General features: G+C 49.4%; 1 protein-coding gene across 1 annotated transcript in view; it reads right to left on the bottom strand.

The window, feature by feature from the left end:
* LOC121843877 (BAH and coiled-coil domain-containing protein 1-like) overlaps positions 1–14,417 on the bottom strand; it is a 48,054-nt gene extending 33,637 nt beyond the window's left edge. The window contains exon 1 of the mRNA XM_042313739.1: positions 13,660–14,417. Within this exon, the coding sequence (XP_042169673.1) occupies positions 13,660–13,672 (13 nt within the window). The 5' untranslated portion in view covers positions 13,673–14,417. The remainder of the gene's footprint in view (positions 1–13,659) is intronic.
* Positions 14,418–16,860: the final 2,443 nt, after the last annotated feature.

The following is a 16,860-nucleotide window of genomic DNA, read 5'->3' as shown; positions in this document are numbered from 1 at the left end:
TGGTTGGTTGACAGGGCCATGTCTCCTGCTGGTTGGTTGACAGGGCCATGTCTGTTGCTGGTTGGTTGACAGTGCCATGTCTCCTGATGGTTGGTTGACAGGACCATGTCTCCTGATGGTTGGTTGACAGGGCCATCTCTCCTACCAGTTGGTTGACAGGGCCATGTCTGTTGCTAGTTGGTTGACAGGGCCATGTCTGTTGCTGGTTGGTTGACAGGGCCATGTCTCCTGCTGGTTGGTTGACAGGGCCATGTCTCCTGCTGGTTGGTTGACAGGGCCATGTCTCTTTCTGGTTGGTTGACAGGGCCATGTCTCCTACTGGTTGGTTGATAGGGCCTTGTCTCCTACTGGTTGGTTGATAGGGCCTTGTCTCCTACTGGTTGGTTGATAGGGCCTTGTCTCCTACTGGTTGGTTGATAGGGCCTTGTCTCCTACTGGTTGGTTGATAGGGCCTTGTCTCCTACTGGTTGGTTGACAGGGCCATGTCTGTTGCTGGTTGGTTGACAGGGCCATGTCTCCTGATGGTTGGTTGACAGGACCATGTCTCCTGCTGGTTGGTTGACAGGGCCATGTCTGTTGCTGGTTGGTTGACAGTGCCATGTCTCCTGATGGTTGGTTGACAGGACCATGTCTCCTGATGGTTGGTTGACAGGGCCATCTCTCCTACCAGTTGGTTGACAGGGCCATGTCTGTTGCTAGTTGGTTGACAGGGCCATGTCTGTTGCTGGTTGGTTGACAGGGCCATGTCTCCTGCTGGTTGGTTGACAGGGCCATGTCTCTTGCTGGTTGGTTGACAGAGCCATGTCTCCTACTGGTTGGTTGACAGGGCCATGTCTGTTGCTAGTTGGTTGACAGGGCCATGTCTGTTGCTGGTTGGTTGACAGGGCCATGTCTCCTGCTGGTTGGTTGACAGGGCCATGTCTCTTGCTGGTTGGACAGAGCCATGTCTCCTACTGGTTGGTTGACAGGGCCATGTCTCCTACTGGTTGGTTGACAGGGCCATGTCTCCTACTGGTTGGTTGACAGGGCCATGTTTGTTGCTAGTTGGTTGACAGGGCCATGTCTCCTACTGGTTGGTTGACAGGGCCATGTCTCCTACTGGTTGGTTGACAGGGTCATGTCTGTTGCTAGTTGGTTGACAGGGCCATGTCTGTTGCTGGTTGGTTGACAGGGTCATGTCTGTTGCTAGTTGATTGACAGGGCCATGTCTCCTACTGGTTGGTTGACAGGGTCATGTCTGTTGCTGGTTGGTTGACAGGGCCATGTCTGTTGCTGGTTGGTTGACAGGGCCATGTCTGTTGCTGGTTGGTTGACAGGGCCATGTCTGTTGCTGGTTGTTTGACAGGGCCATGTCTGTTGCTGGTTGGTTGACAGGGCCATATGTGTTGCTGGTTGGTTGACAGGGCCATGTCTGTTGCTGGTTGTTTGACAGGGCCATGTCTGTTGCTGGTTGATTGACAGGGCCATGTCTGTTGCTGTGCTGGTCAAGACTTCACTGAGCTGCTTTCTCTGCTACCTTCACTCTCATCTAAAACACAGCCAGATGCTTTCCCCTCACAGTCAACCCTCACCTTACCTACTGACAGGCAGCAGTAAGGTACAACCACTACTCTCTAATACAATACATTATCACACCACCACTCTACCACCACATATCTACAATACAATACATTATCACGCCACTACTCTACCACCACATATCTACAATACAATACATTATCACACCACTACTCTACCACCACATATCTACAATACAATACATTATCACGCCACTACTCTACCACCACATATCTACAATACAATACATTATCACACCACTACTCTACCACCACATATCTACAATACAACAATATTACAACATTACAATGTATGTATGTAGAGTGTGTGTGTTAGTGTGTGTGTGTGTGTGTGTGTGTATGCGCGTCTCTTCACAGTCCACGTTATTCTATAAGGTGCAGTTTTCCCCAAATTACTTAATGTGGAATAGAGTTCCATGTAGTCATGTCTCTATGTTGTACTGTGTGTTTCCCAGAGTCTGTTCTGGACTTGGGGACTGTGAAGAGGCCCCTGGTGGCATGTCTTGTGGGATATGCATGTGTGTGTGTGTGTGTGTGTGTGTGTGTGTGTGTGTGTGTGTGTGTGTGTGTGTGTGTGTGTGTGTGTGTGTGTGTGTGTGTGTGTGTGTGCGCGTGTGCGTGCATGCAGAGCTATGACGTAGAGACAGACATCTTGCCTCCATTTCTGTAATTCACCCTCTCTGTGTCAAATCCCCGTTTCAAACCTAATGAATCCAGAGGGGGGAACACAGCCTGCCAATCATAGCTGCTGCCAATGAAGACAGAGCAAGAGAAGAGGACCAAGGCATGAGAGCAGCGAGCCGACTCAGCCGAGGCCAACGATGGCTGTTTATTTAACCGGTTACTAAAAGGATGACATGGTAGCTGCGAGACGCTAAGCCGAACCTCTCGTAACAGTGTTTTCTCTCGTCTCTCGCCTGGCGTTTTGAACCAGTGTTTATTTATTTGGCGGTAAAGTATGTTATGTGGTGCCAATGGTGCACTTCTATAGGCTGCTTAAGAGAGTTGGGTCATGTGCATCCTAATCAACAGGGATGGAGATTAATCCTGTTATGGAACTAAAGGACGGGGGGACCCCAACACTTCACCAATCTCCTTTGTTCTCTTCCTTCCTAGGTTGTCACAGAGACACAGACACAGACACAGACACATAGGGCACATGCAGATAAAAACACACACAGACTGCCATGTTTCTGAACCTCTGGAGTAGGAGGTTCCTCTGTATGCAGAATGGGTAGGAAATCAGCGCTCTCTCACACACACACACACACTTTCAGTAGAGACCCGACTGAGGCCCTGGAGCGAGCAGCAGGCAGGAAAGTGGAACCGGGGGAGGCTTGAGAGAACAGGGAGATGTTGTCATGGGAACGACAGCGGGGAAACAGTGCTAGAGGGGAGGTGGCTACATTACAACAGAACAGTGGGCAGATGATGCAGCTGGTCAGTATACTGTGTGTGTGTGTGTGTGTGTGTGTGTGTGTGTGTGTGTGTGTGTGTGTGTGTGTGTGTGTGTGTGTGTGTGTGTGTGTGTGTGTGTGTGTGTGTGTGTGTGTGTGTGTGTCTGGAGCAACACCCAGGGCTCATTGCTCCAGCAGCACAGACCCCATAAAGCCAGGCTCTCCACAGAAGCAGGGATTATCACACATTAGACAGGGTTTCCCCACATCTAATCTGTCTCTAAGTGTTGGGGGACGGTCATCTTTCTAATCTGTCTCTAAGTGTTGGGGGACGGTCATCTTTATAATCTGTCTCTAAGTGTTGGGGGACGGTCATCTTTATAATCTGTCTCTAAGTGTTGGGGGACGGTCATCTTTCTAATCTGTCTCTAAATGTTGGGGGACGGTCATCTTTCTAATCTGTCTCTAAGTGTTGGGGGACGGTCACCTTTATAATCTGTCTCTAAGTGTTGGGGGACGGTCATCTTTCTAATCTGTCTCTAAATGTTGGGGGACGGTCATCTTTCTAATCTGTCTCTAAGTGTTGGGGGGGACGGTCATCTTTATAATCTGTCTCTAAGTGTTGGGGGACGGTCATCTTTGCCAATTGAGATTGTTTAATCTGCTCGGATGTGACATCCATACCATCACTGTGGCACTGGGACGTGACATTCTGTCGTCACTATGGGAATTATCCTCCACAATAACAGGATGAATGGGATTGGGGCGCACTGTACTGTACAAACCCACTGTACTGTACAAACCCACTGTACTGTACAAACCCACTGTACTGTACAAACACACTGTACTGTACAAACCCACTGTACTGTACAAACCCACTGTACTGTATAAACACACTGTTTATTTTTTATTTTTTATTTCACCTTTATTTAACCAGGTAGGCTAGTTGAGAACAAGTTCTCATTTGCAACTGCGACCTGGCCAAGATAAAGCATAGCAGTGTGAGCAGACAACACAGAGTTACACATGGAATAAACAATTAACAAGTCAATAACACAGTAGAAAACAAAGGGGGGAGTCTATATACAATGTGTGCAAAAGGCATGAGGAGGTAGGCGAATAATTACAATTTTGCAGATTAACACTGGAGTGATAAATGATCAGATGGTCATGTACAGGTAGAGATATTGGTGTGCAAAAGAGCAGAAAAGTAAATAAATAAAAACAGTATGGGGATGAGGTAGGTGAAAATGGGTGGGCTATTTACCAATAGACTATGTACAGCAGCAGCGATCGGTTAGCTGCTCAGATAGCTGATGTTTGAAGTTGGTGAGGGAGATAAAAGTCTCCAACTTCAGCGATTTTTGCAATTCGTTCCAGTCACAGGCAGCAGAGTACTGGAACGAAAGGCGGCCAAATGAGGTGTTGGCTTTAGGGATGATCAGTGAGATACACCTGCTGGAGCGCGTGCTACGGATGGGTGTTGCCATCGTGACCAGTGAACTGAGATAAGGCGGAGCTTTACCTAGCATGGACTTGTAGATGACCTGGAGCCAGTGGGTCTGGCGACGAATATGTAACGAGGGCCAGCCGACTAGAGCATACAGGTCGCAGTGGTGGGTGGTATAAGGTGCTTTAGTGACAAAACGGATGGCACTGTGATAGACTGCATCCAGTTTGCTGAGTAGAGTGTTGGAAGCCATTTTGTAGATGACATCGCCGAAGTCGAGGATCGGTAGGATAGTCAGTTTTACTAGGGTAAGCTTGGCGGCGTGAGTGAAGGAGGCTTTGTTGCGGAATAGAAAGCCGACTCTTGATTTGATTTTCGATTGGAGATGTTTGATAATCAAATCAAATCAAATTTTATTTGTCACATACACATGGTTAGCAGATGTTAATGCGAGTGTAGCGAAATGCTTGTAAGTCTGGATATGAGTCTGGAAGGAGAGTTTGCAGTCTAGCCAGACACCTAGGTACTTATAGATGTCCACATATTCAAGGTCGGAACCATCCAGGGTGGTGATGCTAGTCGGGCATGCGGGTGCAGGCAGCGATCGGTTGAAAAGCATGCATTTGGTTTTACTAGCGTTTAAGAGCAGTTGGAGGCCACGGAAGGAGTGTTGTATGGCATTGAAGCTTGTTTGGAGGTTAGATAGCACAGTGTCCAATGACGGGCCGAAAGTATATAGAATGGTGTCGTCTGCGTAGAGGTGGATCAGGGAATCGCCCGCAGCAAGAGCAACATCATTGATATATACAGAGAAAAGAGTCAGCCCGAGAATTGAACCCTGTGGCACCCCCATAGAGACTGCCAGAGGACCGGACAGCATGCCCTCCGATTTGACACACTGAACTCTGTCTGCAAAGTAATTGGTGAACCAGGCAAGGCAGTCATCCGAAAAACCGAGGCTACTGAGTCTGCCGATAAGAATATGGTGATTGACAGAGTCGAAAGCCTTGGCAAGGTCAATGAAGACGGCTGCACAGTACTGTCTTTTATCGATGGCGGTTATGATATCGTTTAGTACCTTGAGTGTGGCTGAGGTGCACCCGTGACCGGCTCGGAAACCAGATTGCACAGCGGAGAAGGTACGGTGGGATTCGAGATGGTCAGTGACCTGTTTGTTGACTTGGCTTTCGAAGACCTTAGATAGGCAGGGCAGGATGGATATAGGTCTGTAACAGTTTGGGTCCAGGGTGTCTCCCCCTTGAAGAGGGGGTGACTGCGGCAGCTTTCAATCCTTGGGGATCTCAGACGATATGAAAGAGAGGTTGAACAGGCTGGTAATAGGGGTTGCGACAATGGCGGCGGAAAGTTTCAGAAATAGGGGGTCCAGATTGTCAAGCCCAGCTGATTTGTACGGGTCCAGGTTTTGCAGCTCTTTCAGAACATCTGCTATCTGGATTTGGGTAAAGGAGAACCTGGAGAGGCTTGGGCGAGGTTGGAGTAGCCAGGCGGAAGGCATGGCCAGCCGTTGAGAAATGCTTATTGAAGTTTTCGATAATCATGGATTTATCGGTGGTGACCGTGTTACCTAGCCTCAGTGCAGTGGGCAGCTGGGAGGAGGTGCTCTTGTTCTCCATGGACTTCACAGTGTCCCAGAACTTTTTGGAGTTGGAGCTACAGGATGCAAACTTCTGCCTGAAGAAGCTGGCCTTAGCTTTCCTGACTGACTGCGTGTATTGGTTCCGGACTTCCCTGAACAGTTGCATATCCCGGGGACTATTCGATGCTATTGCAGTCCGCCACAGGATGTTTTTGTGCTGGTCGAGGGCAGTCAGGTCTGGGGTGAACCAAGGACTGTATCTGTTCTTAGTTCTGCATTTTTTGAACGGAGCATGCTTATCTAAAATGGTGAGGAAGTTACTTTTAAAGAATGACCAGGCATCCTCAACTGACGGGATGAGGTCAATGTCCTTCCAGGATACCCGGGCCAGGTCAATTAGAAAGGCCTGCTCACAGAAGTGTTTTAGGGAGCGTTTGACAGTGATGAGGGGTGGTCGTTTGACTGCGGCTCCGTAGCGGATACAGGCAATGAGGCAGTGATCGCTGAGATCCTGGTTGAAGACAGCGGAGGTGTATTTGGAGGGCCAGTTGGTCAGGATGACGTCTATGAGGGTGCCCTTGTTTACAGAGTTAGGGTTGTACCTGGTGGGTTCCTTGATGATTTGTGTGAGATTGAGGGCATCTAGCTTAGATTGTAGGACTGGCGGGGTGTTAAGCATATCCCAGTTTAGGTCACCTAACAGAACAAACTCTGAGGCTAGATGGGGGCGATCAATTCACAAATGGTGTCCAGGGCACAGCTGGGAGCTGAGGGGGGTCGGTAGCAGGCGGCAACAGTGAGAGACTTATTTCTGGAGAGAGTAATTTTCAAAATTAGTAGTTCGAACTGTTTGGGTATGGATCTGGAAAGTATGACATTACTTTGCAGGCTATCTCTGCAGTAGACTGCAACTCCTCCCCCTTTGGCAGTTCTATCTTGACGGAAGATGTTATAGTTGGGTATGGAAATCTCTGAATTTTTGGTGGCCTTCCTGAGCCAGGATTCAGACACAGCAAGGACATCAGGGTTAGCAGAGTGTGCTAGAGCAGTGAGTAAAACAAACTTAGGGAGGAGGCTTCTGATGTTGACATGCATGAAACCAAGGCTTTTTCGATCACAGAAGTCAACAAATGAGGGTGCCTGGGGACATGCAGGGCCTGGGTTTACCTCCACATCACCCGCGGAACAGAGAAGGAGTAGTATGAGAGTGCGGCTAAAGGCTATCAAAACTGGTCGCCTAGAGCGTTGGGGACAGAGAATAAGAGGAGCAGGTTTCTGGGCATGGTAGAATATATTCAGGGCAAATCAAATCAAATCAAATCAAATTTTATTTGTCACATACACATGGTTAGCAGATGTTAATGCGAGTGTAGCGAAATGCTTGTGCTTCTAGTTCCGACAATGCAGTAATAACGAGCAAGTAATCTAACTAACAATTCCAAAAAAACTACTGTCATACACAGTGTAAGGGGATAAAGAATATGTACATAAGGATATATGAATGAGTGATGGTACAGAGCAGCATAGGCAAGATACAGTAGATGATATCGAGTACAGTATATACATATGAGATAAGTCTGTAAACCAAGTGGCATAGTTAAAGTGGCTAGTGATACATGTATTACATAAGGATGCAGTCGATGATGTAGAGTACAGTATCAACGTATGCATGAGATGAACAATGTAGGGTAAGTAACATTATATAAGGTAGCATTGTTTAAAGTGGCTAGTGATATATTTACAACATTTCCCATCAATTCCCATGATTAAAGTGGCTGGAGTAGAGTCAGTGTCATTGACAGTGTGTTGGCAGTAGCCACTCAATGTTAGTGGTGGCTGTTTAACAGTCTGATGGCCTTGAGATAGAAGCTGTTTTTCAGTCTCTCGGTCCCAGCTTTGATGCACCTGTACTGACCTCACCTTCTGGATGGCAGCGGGGTGAACAGGCAGTGGCTCGGGTGGTTGATGTCCTTGATGATCTTTATGGCCTTCCTGTAGCATCGGGTGGTGTAGGTGTCCTGGAGGGCAGGTAGTTTGCCCCGGTGATGCGTTGTGCAGACCTCACTACCCTCTGGAGAGCCTTACGGTTGAGGGCGGTGCAGTTGCCATACCAGGCGGTGATACAGCCCGCCAGGATGCTCTCGATTGTGCATCTGTAGAAGTTTGTGAGTGCTTTTGGTGACAAGCCGAATTTCTTCAGCCTCCTGAGGTTGAAGAGGCGCTGCTGCGCCTTCCTCACGATGCTGTCTGTGTGAGTGGACCAATTCAGTTTGTCTGTGATGTGTATGCCGAGGAACTTAAAACTTGCTACCCTCTCCACTACTGTTCCATCGATGTGGATGGGGGTGTTCCCTCTGCTGTTTCCTGAAGTCCACAATCATCTCCTTAGTTTTGTTGACGTTGAGTGTGAGGTTATTTTCCTGACACCACACTCCGAGGGCCCTCACCTCCTCCCTGTAGGCCGTCTCGTCGTTGTTGGTAATCAAGCCTACCACTGTTGTGTCGTCCGCAAACTTGATGATTGAGTTGGAGGCGTGCATGGCCACGCAGTCGTGGGTGAACAGGGAGTACAGGAGAGGGCTCAGAACGCACCCTTGTGGGGCCCCAGTGTTGAGGATCAGCGGGGAGGAGATGTTGTTGCCTACCCTCACCACCTGGGGGCGGCCCGTCAGGAAGTCCAGTACCCAGTTGCACAGGGCGGGGTCGAGACCCAGGGTCTCGAGCTTGATGACGAGCTTGGAGGGTACTATGGTGTTGAATGCCGAGCTGTAGTCGATGAACAGCATTCTCACATAGGTATTCCTCTTGTCCAGATGGGTTAGGGCAGTGTGCAGTGTGGTTGAGATTGCATCGTCTGTGGACCTTTTTGGGCGGTAAGCAAATTGGAGTGGGTCAAGGGTGTCAGGTAGGGTGGAGGTGATATGGTCCTTGACTAGTCTCTCAAAGCACTTCATGATGACGGATGTGAGTGCTACGGGGCGGTAGTCGTTTAGCTCAGTTACCTTAGCTTTCTTGGGAACAGGAACAATGGTGGCCCTCTTGAAGCATGTGGGAACAGCAGACTGGTATAGGGATTGATTGAATATGTCCGTAAACACACCGGCCAGCTGGTCTGCGCATGCTCTGAGGGCGCGGCTGGGGATGCCGTCTGGGCCTGCAGCCTTGCGAGGGTTAACACGTTTAAATGTCTTACTCACTTCGGCTGCAGTGAAGGAGAGACCGCATGTTTCCGTTGCAGGCCGTGTCAGTGGCACTGTATTGTCCTCAAAGCGGGCAAAAAAGTTATTTAGTCTGCCTGGGAGCAAGACATCCTGGTCCGTGACTGGGCTGGGTTTCTTCCTGTAGTCCGTGATTGACTGTAGACCCTGCCACATACCTCTTGTGTCTGAGCCGTTGAATTGAGATTCTACTTTGTCTCTGTACTGGCGCTTAGCTTAGCTTTGATAGCCTTGCGGAGGGAATAGCTGCACTGTTTGTATTCAGTCATGTTACCAGACACCTTGCCCTGATTAAAAGCAGTGGTTCGTGCCTTCAGTTTCACACGAATGCTGCCATCAATCCACGGTTTCTGGTTAGGGAATGTTTTAATCGTTGCTATGGGAACGACATCTTCAACGCACGTTCTAATGAACTCGCACACCGAATCAGCATATTCGTCAATGTTGTTGTCTGACGCAATACGAAACATCTCCCAGTCCACGTGATGGAAGCAGTCTTGGAGTGTGGAGTCAGCTTGGTCGGACCAGCGTTGGACAGACCTCAGCGTGGGAGCTTCTTGTTTTAGTTTCTGTCTGTAGGCAGGGATCAACAAAATGGAGTCGTGGTCAGCTTTTCCGAAAGGGGGCGGGGCAGGGCCTTATATGCGTCGCGGAAGTTAGAGTAACAATGATCCAGGGTCTTTCCACCCCTGGTTGCGCAATCGATATGCTGATAAAATTTAGGGAGTCTTGTTTTCAGATTAGCCTTGTTAAAATCCCCAGCTACAATGAATGCAGCCTCCGGATAAATCGTTTCCAGTTTGCAGAGAGTTAAATAAAGTTTGTTCAGAGCCATCGATGTGTCTGCTTGGGGGATATATACGGCTGTGATTATAATCGAAGAGAATTCTCTTGGTAGATAATGCGGTCTACATTTGATTGTGAGGAATTCTAAATCAGGTGAACAGAAGGATTTGAGTTCCTGTATGTTTCTTTCATCACACCATGTCACGTTAGTCATAAGGCATACGCCCCCGCCCCTCTTCTTACCAGAAAGATGTTTGTTTCTGTCGGCGCGATGCGTGGAGAAACCCGTTGGCTGCACCGCTTCGGATTGCGTCTCTCCAGTTAGCCATGTTTCCGTGAAGCAGAGAACGTTACAGTCTCTGATGTCCCTCTGGAATGCTACCCTTGCTCGGATTTCATCAACCTTGTTGTCAAGAGACTGGACATTGGCAAGAAGAATGCTAGGGAGTGGTGCACGATGTGCCCGTCTCCGGAGTCTGACCAGAAGACCGCTTCGTTTCCCTCTTTTTCTGAGTCGTTTTTTTTTTTTGGTCGCTGCATGTGATCCACTCGGTTACACTGGTTGTAAGGCAGAACACAGGATCCGCATCGCGAAAAACATATTCTTGGTCGTACTGATGGTGAGTTGACGCTGATCTTATATTCAGTAGTTCTTCTCGGCTGTATGTAAAGAAACCTAAGATGACCTGGGGTACTAGTGTAAGAAATAACACGTAAAAAAAACAAAAAACTGCATAGTTTCCTAGGAACGCGAAGCGAGGCGGCCATCTCTGTCGGCGCCGGAAGTACATTCCCATAATGCGCAGACAGGGGTATGGTGGGGTGCGGGTACAGCGGAGGTAATCCCAGGCACTGGGTGATGATGAGAGAGGTTGTATCTCTGGACATGCTGGTTGTAATGGGTGAGGTCACCGCATGTGTGGGAGGTGGGACAAAGGAGTTATCAGGGGTATGAAGAGTAGAGCTAGGGGCTCCATTGTGAACTAGAACAATGATAACTAACCTGAGCAACAGTATACAAGGCATATTGACATTTGAGAGAGACATACAGCGAGGCATACAGTAATCACAGGTGTTGAATTGGGAAAGCTAGCTTAAACAGTAGGTGAGACAACAGCTAATCAGCTAGCACAACAACAGCAGGTAAAATGGCGTTGACTAGGCAACGGGGCCGACAGATAAAACATAAACAAGCAGAATGGAGTACCGTGATTAATGGACAGTCCAGAGTGCATCAGCTATGTAGCCAAGAGATCAGTGTCCAGGGGGCAGCGGTGGATGGGGCAGGGAAGCTGGACTGGCGAGTGTTATCCAGGTTGAAAAAAGTTAACAATGACTAAATAGCTTGTAGCTAGTTAGCTGGTTAGCTTCTGGAGGTTCTTGAGTGTGTTCTAAAAATTAAAAATAATAGCGATTCCGTATCACATTGGGTGAGGCAGGTTTCCGGAAAGGTATAAACAGATTAAAAATCAAGAAGAGATAGAAAGTATATATGGGTCCGGTGAGTGTTTGGGACGCGGCGATTCAGACGGTTAGCAGGCCTGTGCTAACAAGCTAACAGTTCGTAGGCCCGGGCTAGACAAGCTAGCAGTTAGCAGGCCTGTGCTAACAAGCTAACAGTTCGTAGGCCCGGGCTAAACAAGGTAGCAGTTAGCGGACCGGGGCTAGACAAGCTAGCAGTTAGCAGGCCGAGTTTAGCAAGCAGGGAGATAGCGAGGGCTAGAGAGTTGGCCTTTGGGGGACGTCGCGATGGGGTGAGTCTGTTTATTCCTCTTCGTGCGGTGACATCGATAGACCGGTCGTGGGCCCGGGTACTGTAGCCCAGGAGTATGCTACGGTGGTAGTACAGGTGCGCTGGCCGGGCTAGCTTCACGCTAAGTGGGTGGAAGCGCTAGCCAGGAGTAATCATCCGGGGTTGCGGTTTAGCTAGATAGCTAGTTGTGAAGATCCAGCTGAAAAATGTTCCGTTTGCGGTGGGAATCCAGGGATGGTAGAAATAGGTCCGTTATGCTCTGGTTAGAGTCGCGTTGTTCGAGCTGGCGAGAGCTTTCCGAGCTAAAGGTTAGCTGACACACTGTAAAATTTCAGTCTCTCGATGTGCAAAACTGATAGAGACATACCCCAAGCGATTTACAGCTGTAATCGCAGCAAAAGGTGGCGCTACAAAGTATTAACTTAAGGGGGCTGAATAATTTTGCACGCCCAATTTTTCAGTGTTTGATTTGTTAAAAACGTTTGAAATATCCAATAAATGTCGTTCCACTTCATGATTGTGTCCCACTTGTTGTTGATTCTTCCCCAAAAAAATACAGTTTTATATCTTTATGTTTGAAGCCTGAAATGTGGCAAAAGGTCGCAAAGTTCAAGGGGGCCGAATACTTTCGCAAGGCACTGTATATATATCTTGCTGGATTGCCGACTGGCTGGCTGACTGACTGGATGACTGACTGACTGGTTGGCTGACTGGATGGAAGGCTGGCTGAGTGGAAGGCTGGCTGAGTGGAAGGCTAGCTGAGTGGAAGGCTAGCTGAGTGGAAGGCTAGCTGAGTGGAAGGCTAGCTGAGTGGAAGGCTGGCTGAGTGGAAGGCTGGCAGAGTGGAAGGCTGGCTGAGTGGAAGGCTGGCTGAGTGGAAGGCTGGCTGAGTGGAAGGCTGGCTTAGTGGAAGGCTGACTGAGTGGAAGGCTGGCTGAGTGGAAGGCTGGCTGAGTGGAAGGCTGACTGCATCAACCTGCTCTCCATAGCTCACTGGTCAGCACAGATCAGAAAGAGGGAGAGGAGAGAGGAGAGGGAAAGAAAAGAGAGGGAGGGAGGAGAGGAGAGAGGGAGGAGAAGAGAGAGGAGAGGGAAAGAAGAGAGAGGGAGGGAGGAGAGGAGAGAGGGAGGAGAGAGGGAGGAGGGAGGGTGAGGAGAGGAGAGAGGGAGGAGAGGGGAAGGAGAGAGAGAGGAGATGAGAGAGGGAAGAGAGGAGAGAGGGAGGAGAGGAGAGAGGGAGGGAGGGAGGAGAGGAGAGAGGGAGGAGAGGAGAGAGGAGATGAGAGGGGAAGAGGGGAGAGAGGGAGGGAGAAGAAGAGAGAGGGAGGGAAAGAAGAGAGAGGGAGGAGAGGAGAGACAACACATATCTACAGACAACACATATCTACACACACCACACAGATGTCTCTAAAACAGACACAATGCAGAGATGTGAATCACTCCATCTGCCAACTATCTGAGAAGGAATGGGAGACAAACCCACTGTGTTCCCACAGTCAGTCAACAGTCAATATCACGAGGCAGTATGTGTAACCTTCAGCATACAGCGTGTGCTTATGATTATACTCCCCAACGTTTCCCCTGTCATCTAGGCCCAGAAAATAAAGCCCCTCCCTTCCTCTCTCAGACTGAATCAATAGAAGGAAGAGCTGAGTGATCGAACATTAACGTCAGAAAAGTTATTTTTTTCTCCAGGAACTTTGTCTTTGTGAACTTTGTGAGTCAGAAACAAGGTGAAGTAGCGAACCAACCCGTGGCTGACTGACTGGCTGGCTGGCTGGCTGACTGGCATCTGCCACATTAAGACAAGACGAGAGAGAGAGAGAGAGAGTCATAGCCCATTGAATTGAAATAGAAGGAGAGAGTCCAGTCTCTACTTACCCAGTAAGAACATACTGTTAGTGGCAGCAGACTCTTTGCTCTCTGGTCAGTGGAATATTCCAATCCTGTCCTTCAGTTGATTTCAGAACAACAGACGTGTCCTATCACAGTAATACCATGTCACAGTCACAGGAACCCAGACGAACACTGAAACTAACCAGACTGCAGAAATAGTCCCAGACAAACAGCTCTGAGTTGAACCCAGCAACTCAACCCTGGAAAAGTCACTAGAGAGAGAGAGACTGACTGACAGACTGCACAGAACGAAGCCTGGGAGCCGACTGAGGAACTCGGTGCGTACTTCCTCGCAATAAAAACAAAAAGGAATTTCAAATGGCTACTAAAATGGGGGGATTTCCTCAGAACAGTCAGAGTCATCTTGAAAACATTAAAGGAACTGGTAGCCAAATTCCTGTTGGTTTGGAAACAACTGTGGTGGGAGGACAAGAGTTTAGCTGGCCCCCTCTCTCTTTGTGTTCTGGAGGGGGTGGAGTGGGAGAGTTGGACCCCCCAGGGACTGGAGCGCGGGGGCCCGTCTGATCAGAACCAGAGAGCCAGGCTGTAGCTGGAGCCAGGCCAGAGCAGGACTGGAGGGCTGGGGGAAAGTGTCAGCACTACACGCCTCCAACACTCTGCACACTGCGTGCCTGTGGAGGGACTTTAGTGGATGTGGTCAGAGCGGGGGAGAAACGGACAGAGGGCGCGAGAGAGAGAGAGGGAGAGAGGGCGCGAGAGAGAGAGAGGGAGAGAGGCGCGAGAGATAGAGAGGGAGAGAGGGCGCGAGAGATAGAGAGGGAGAGAGGGAGAGAGGGAGAGAGAGGGAGAGAGGGCGAGAGAGATAGAGAGGGAGAGAGGGCACGAGAGATAGAGAGGGGAGAGATAGAGAGATAGAGAGGGAGAGAGAGAGGGAGAGGGAGAGAGGGGAAAAGGGTGTGTACAGTAGAGAGGTAATATACAGGAGAGAGGGGAAAAGGGTGTGTACAGTAGAGAGGTAATATACAGGAGAGAGGGGAAAAGGGTGTGTACAGTAGAGAGGTAATATACATGAGAGAGGGGGAAAGGAAAGTAGAGAGGTAATATACAGGAGAGAGGGAAAAGGGTACAGTAGAGAGGTAGATAGGAGAGAGGGGGAAAGGGTGTGTACAGTAGAGAGGTAATATACAGGAGAGAGGGAAAGGAGAGGGGAAAAGGGTGTGTACAGTAGAGAGGTAATATACAGGAGAGAGGGGAAAGGGTGTGTACAGTAGAGAGGTAATATACAGGAGAGAGGGGAAAGGGTAATGTACAGTAGAGGGTAATATACAGGAGAGAGGGGGAAAGGGTGTGTACAGTAGAGGTAATATACAGGAGAGAAGGAGGGAAATGAGTGTGTGTATTGGTGGAGATAAGGTTTGAGGGAAAAGGTGTGTGTAGTGTGTATGTGTGTAGAGAGGTAATATACAGGAGAGAGGGGAAAAGGGTGTGTACAGTAGTGTGTGTGAGAGTGGAAAAGTGTGTGTACAGTGTGTGTGTGTGTGTCCTGCACGTGTTGTGTGTGTGTGTGTGTGTGTGTGTGTGTGTGTAAGTTTGTGTGTGTGTGTGTGTGTGTGTGTGTGTGTGTGTGTGTGTGTGCCTGTGTTTGTGTGTGTGTGTGTGTGTGTGTGTGTGTGTGTGTGTGTGTGTGTGTGCACATGTGTGTGTGTGTGTGTGTGTGTGTGTGTGTGTGTGTGTGTGTGTGTGTGTGTGTGTGTGTAGTGGGTGTCTCTGATTTGACAGTCTGTGTTTGTTGAGTGCCTTCGTGGTCAGCCACTCGCTCGTGAATCCAGGGGACTGAAAGAGGTGAAAAGGATTCTGGGATGTTTTTCCCAAAGTGCTATGCAAATAAAATTGTCTTAGAAAAGGTCAACCGAAGCTCACCACCCACCTCAGCCAGCTGTTTAGACAATATAGTTCTTTACATGATCAGGATGAGAGATTCTAATCCCAAACAAATGAGCTCTCCTGGCTGCTCCTGTGTTGGCTATACGCCTCATCTAGTTCTGGATACAGACAATGCTGCCACACACACACACACACACACACACACACACACACACACACACACACACACACACACACACACACACACACACACACACACACACACACACACACACACACACACACACACACACACACACACACACACATGCCTTGATGCCAGAGAGACAGAGAACAGCCAATAGGTGGATAAAGGCTGTATGGGATCCTGTTATAGTGTGTGTGTAGAGGGTGGAGTACATGGCATTCTCTGATGAGACACACACATCCTACCAACATAATAGCCTTTAACTCTCGCTGTCTCTCTCTCTGTGTGTGTTGTGTGTGTGTGTGTGTGTGTGTGTGTGTGTGTGTGTGTGTGTGTGTGTGTGTGTGTGTGTGTGTGTGTGTGTGTGTGTGTGTGTGTGTGAGAGAGAGAGAGAGAGAGGGGAAAACACATCTGGACAGCCCTGACAGTATGATGGTGGGAACACATGCTGTGTTCTCATACCTACAGCGCCCTCCTCTCCGGAGGGAGTCAGATTCTCTTTTAATATAATGAATCATTTATAAACCTTCTGCCTCTGCTCACACAGGTTTCTCATTGTCAAGAAATGGTCTCATCCGCCGCCCGCTCAAACACTCTCACCACTGTGCCAACTGTGGGGAAAACAGACAGGAACGTCGGGAATGGCTGTCTGGACGGGTTCCTGCTGAAGACACGTTTTTATGGGCACACAGCGCGGGGTTTGCAGAAGACTGGGATGTGTGGCGTTTCACAGACAATAAGAGCTTTGAGCTTTCAGGGCTGGGAGTAGGGCTGGGAGGGCTGGGAGGGCTGGGAGTAGGGCTGGGAGTAGGGCTGGGAGTAGGGCTGGGAGTAGGGGAGTAGGACTGGGAGTAGGGCTGGGAGTAGGGCTGGGAGTAGGGCTGGGAGTAGGGCTGGGAGTAGGGCTGGGAGGGCTGGGAGGGGCTGGGAGTAGGGCTGGGAGTGGGAGTAGGGCTGGGAGTAGGGCTGGGAGTAGGGCTGGGAGTAGGGCTGGGAGTAGGGCTGGGAGAGTAGGGCTGGGAGTAGGGCTGGGAGTAGGGCTGGGAGTAGGGCTGGGAGTAGGCTGGGAGGGGCTGGGAGTAGGGCTGGGAGTAGGGCTGGGAGTAGGGCTGGGAGTAGGGCTGGGAGGGAGTAGGGCTGGGAGGGGCTGGGAG

The sequence above is a fragment of the Oncorhynchus tshawytscha genome, unplaced genomic scaffold (genome assembly GCF_018296145.1).
Source record: "Oncorhynchus tshawytscha isolate Ot180627B unplaced genomic scaffold, Otsh_v2.0 Un_contig_17399_pilon_pilon, whole genome shotgun sequence".
In the NCBI taxonomy this organism is placed as follows: Eukaryota; Metazoa; Chordata; class Actinopteri; order Salmoniformes; family Salmonidae; genus Oncorhynchus; species Oncorhynchus tshawytscha.
Note: the sequence above shows the minus strand (reverse complement) of the source record. Positions and strands in the feature narration are given on the sequence as shown.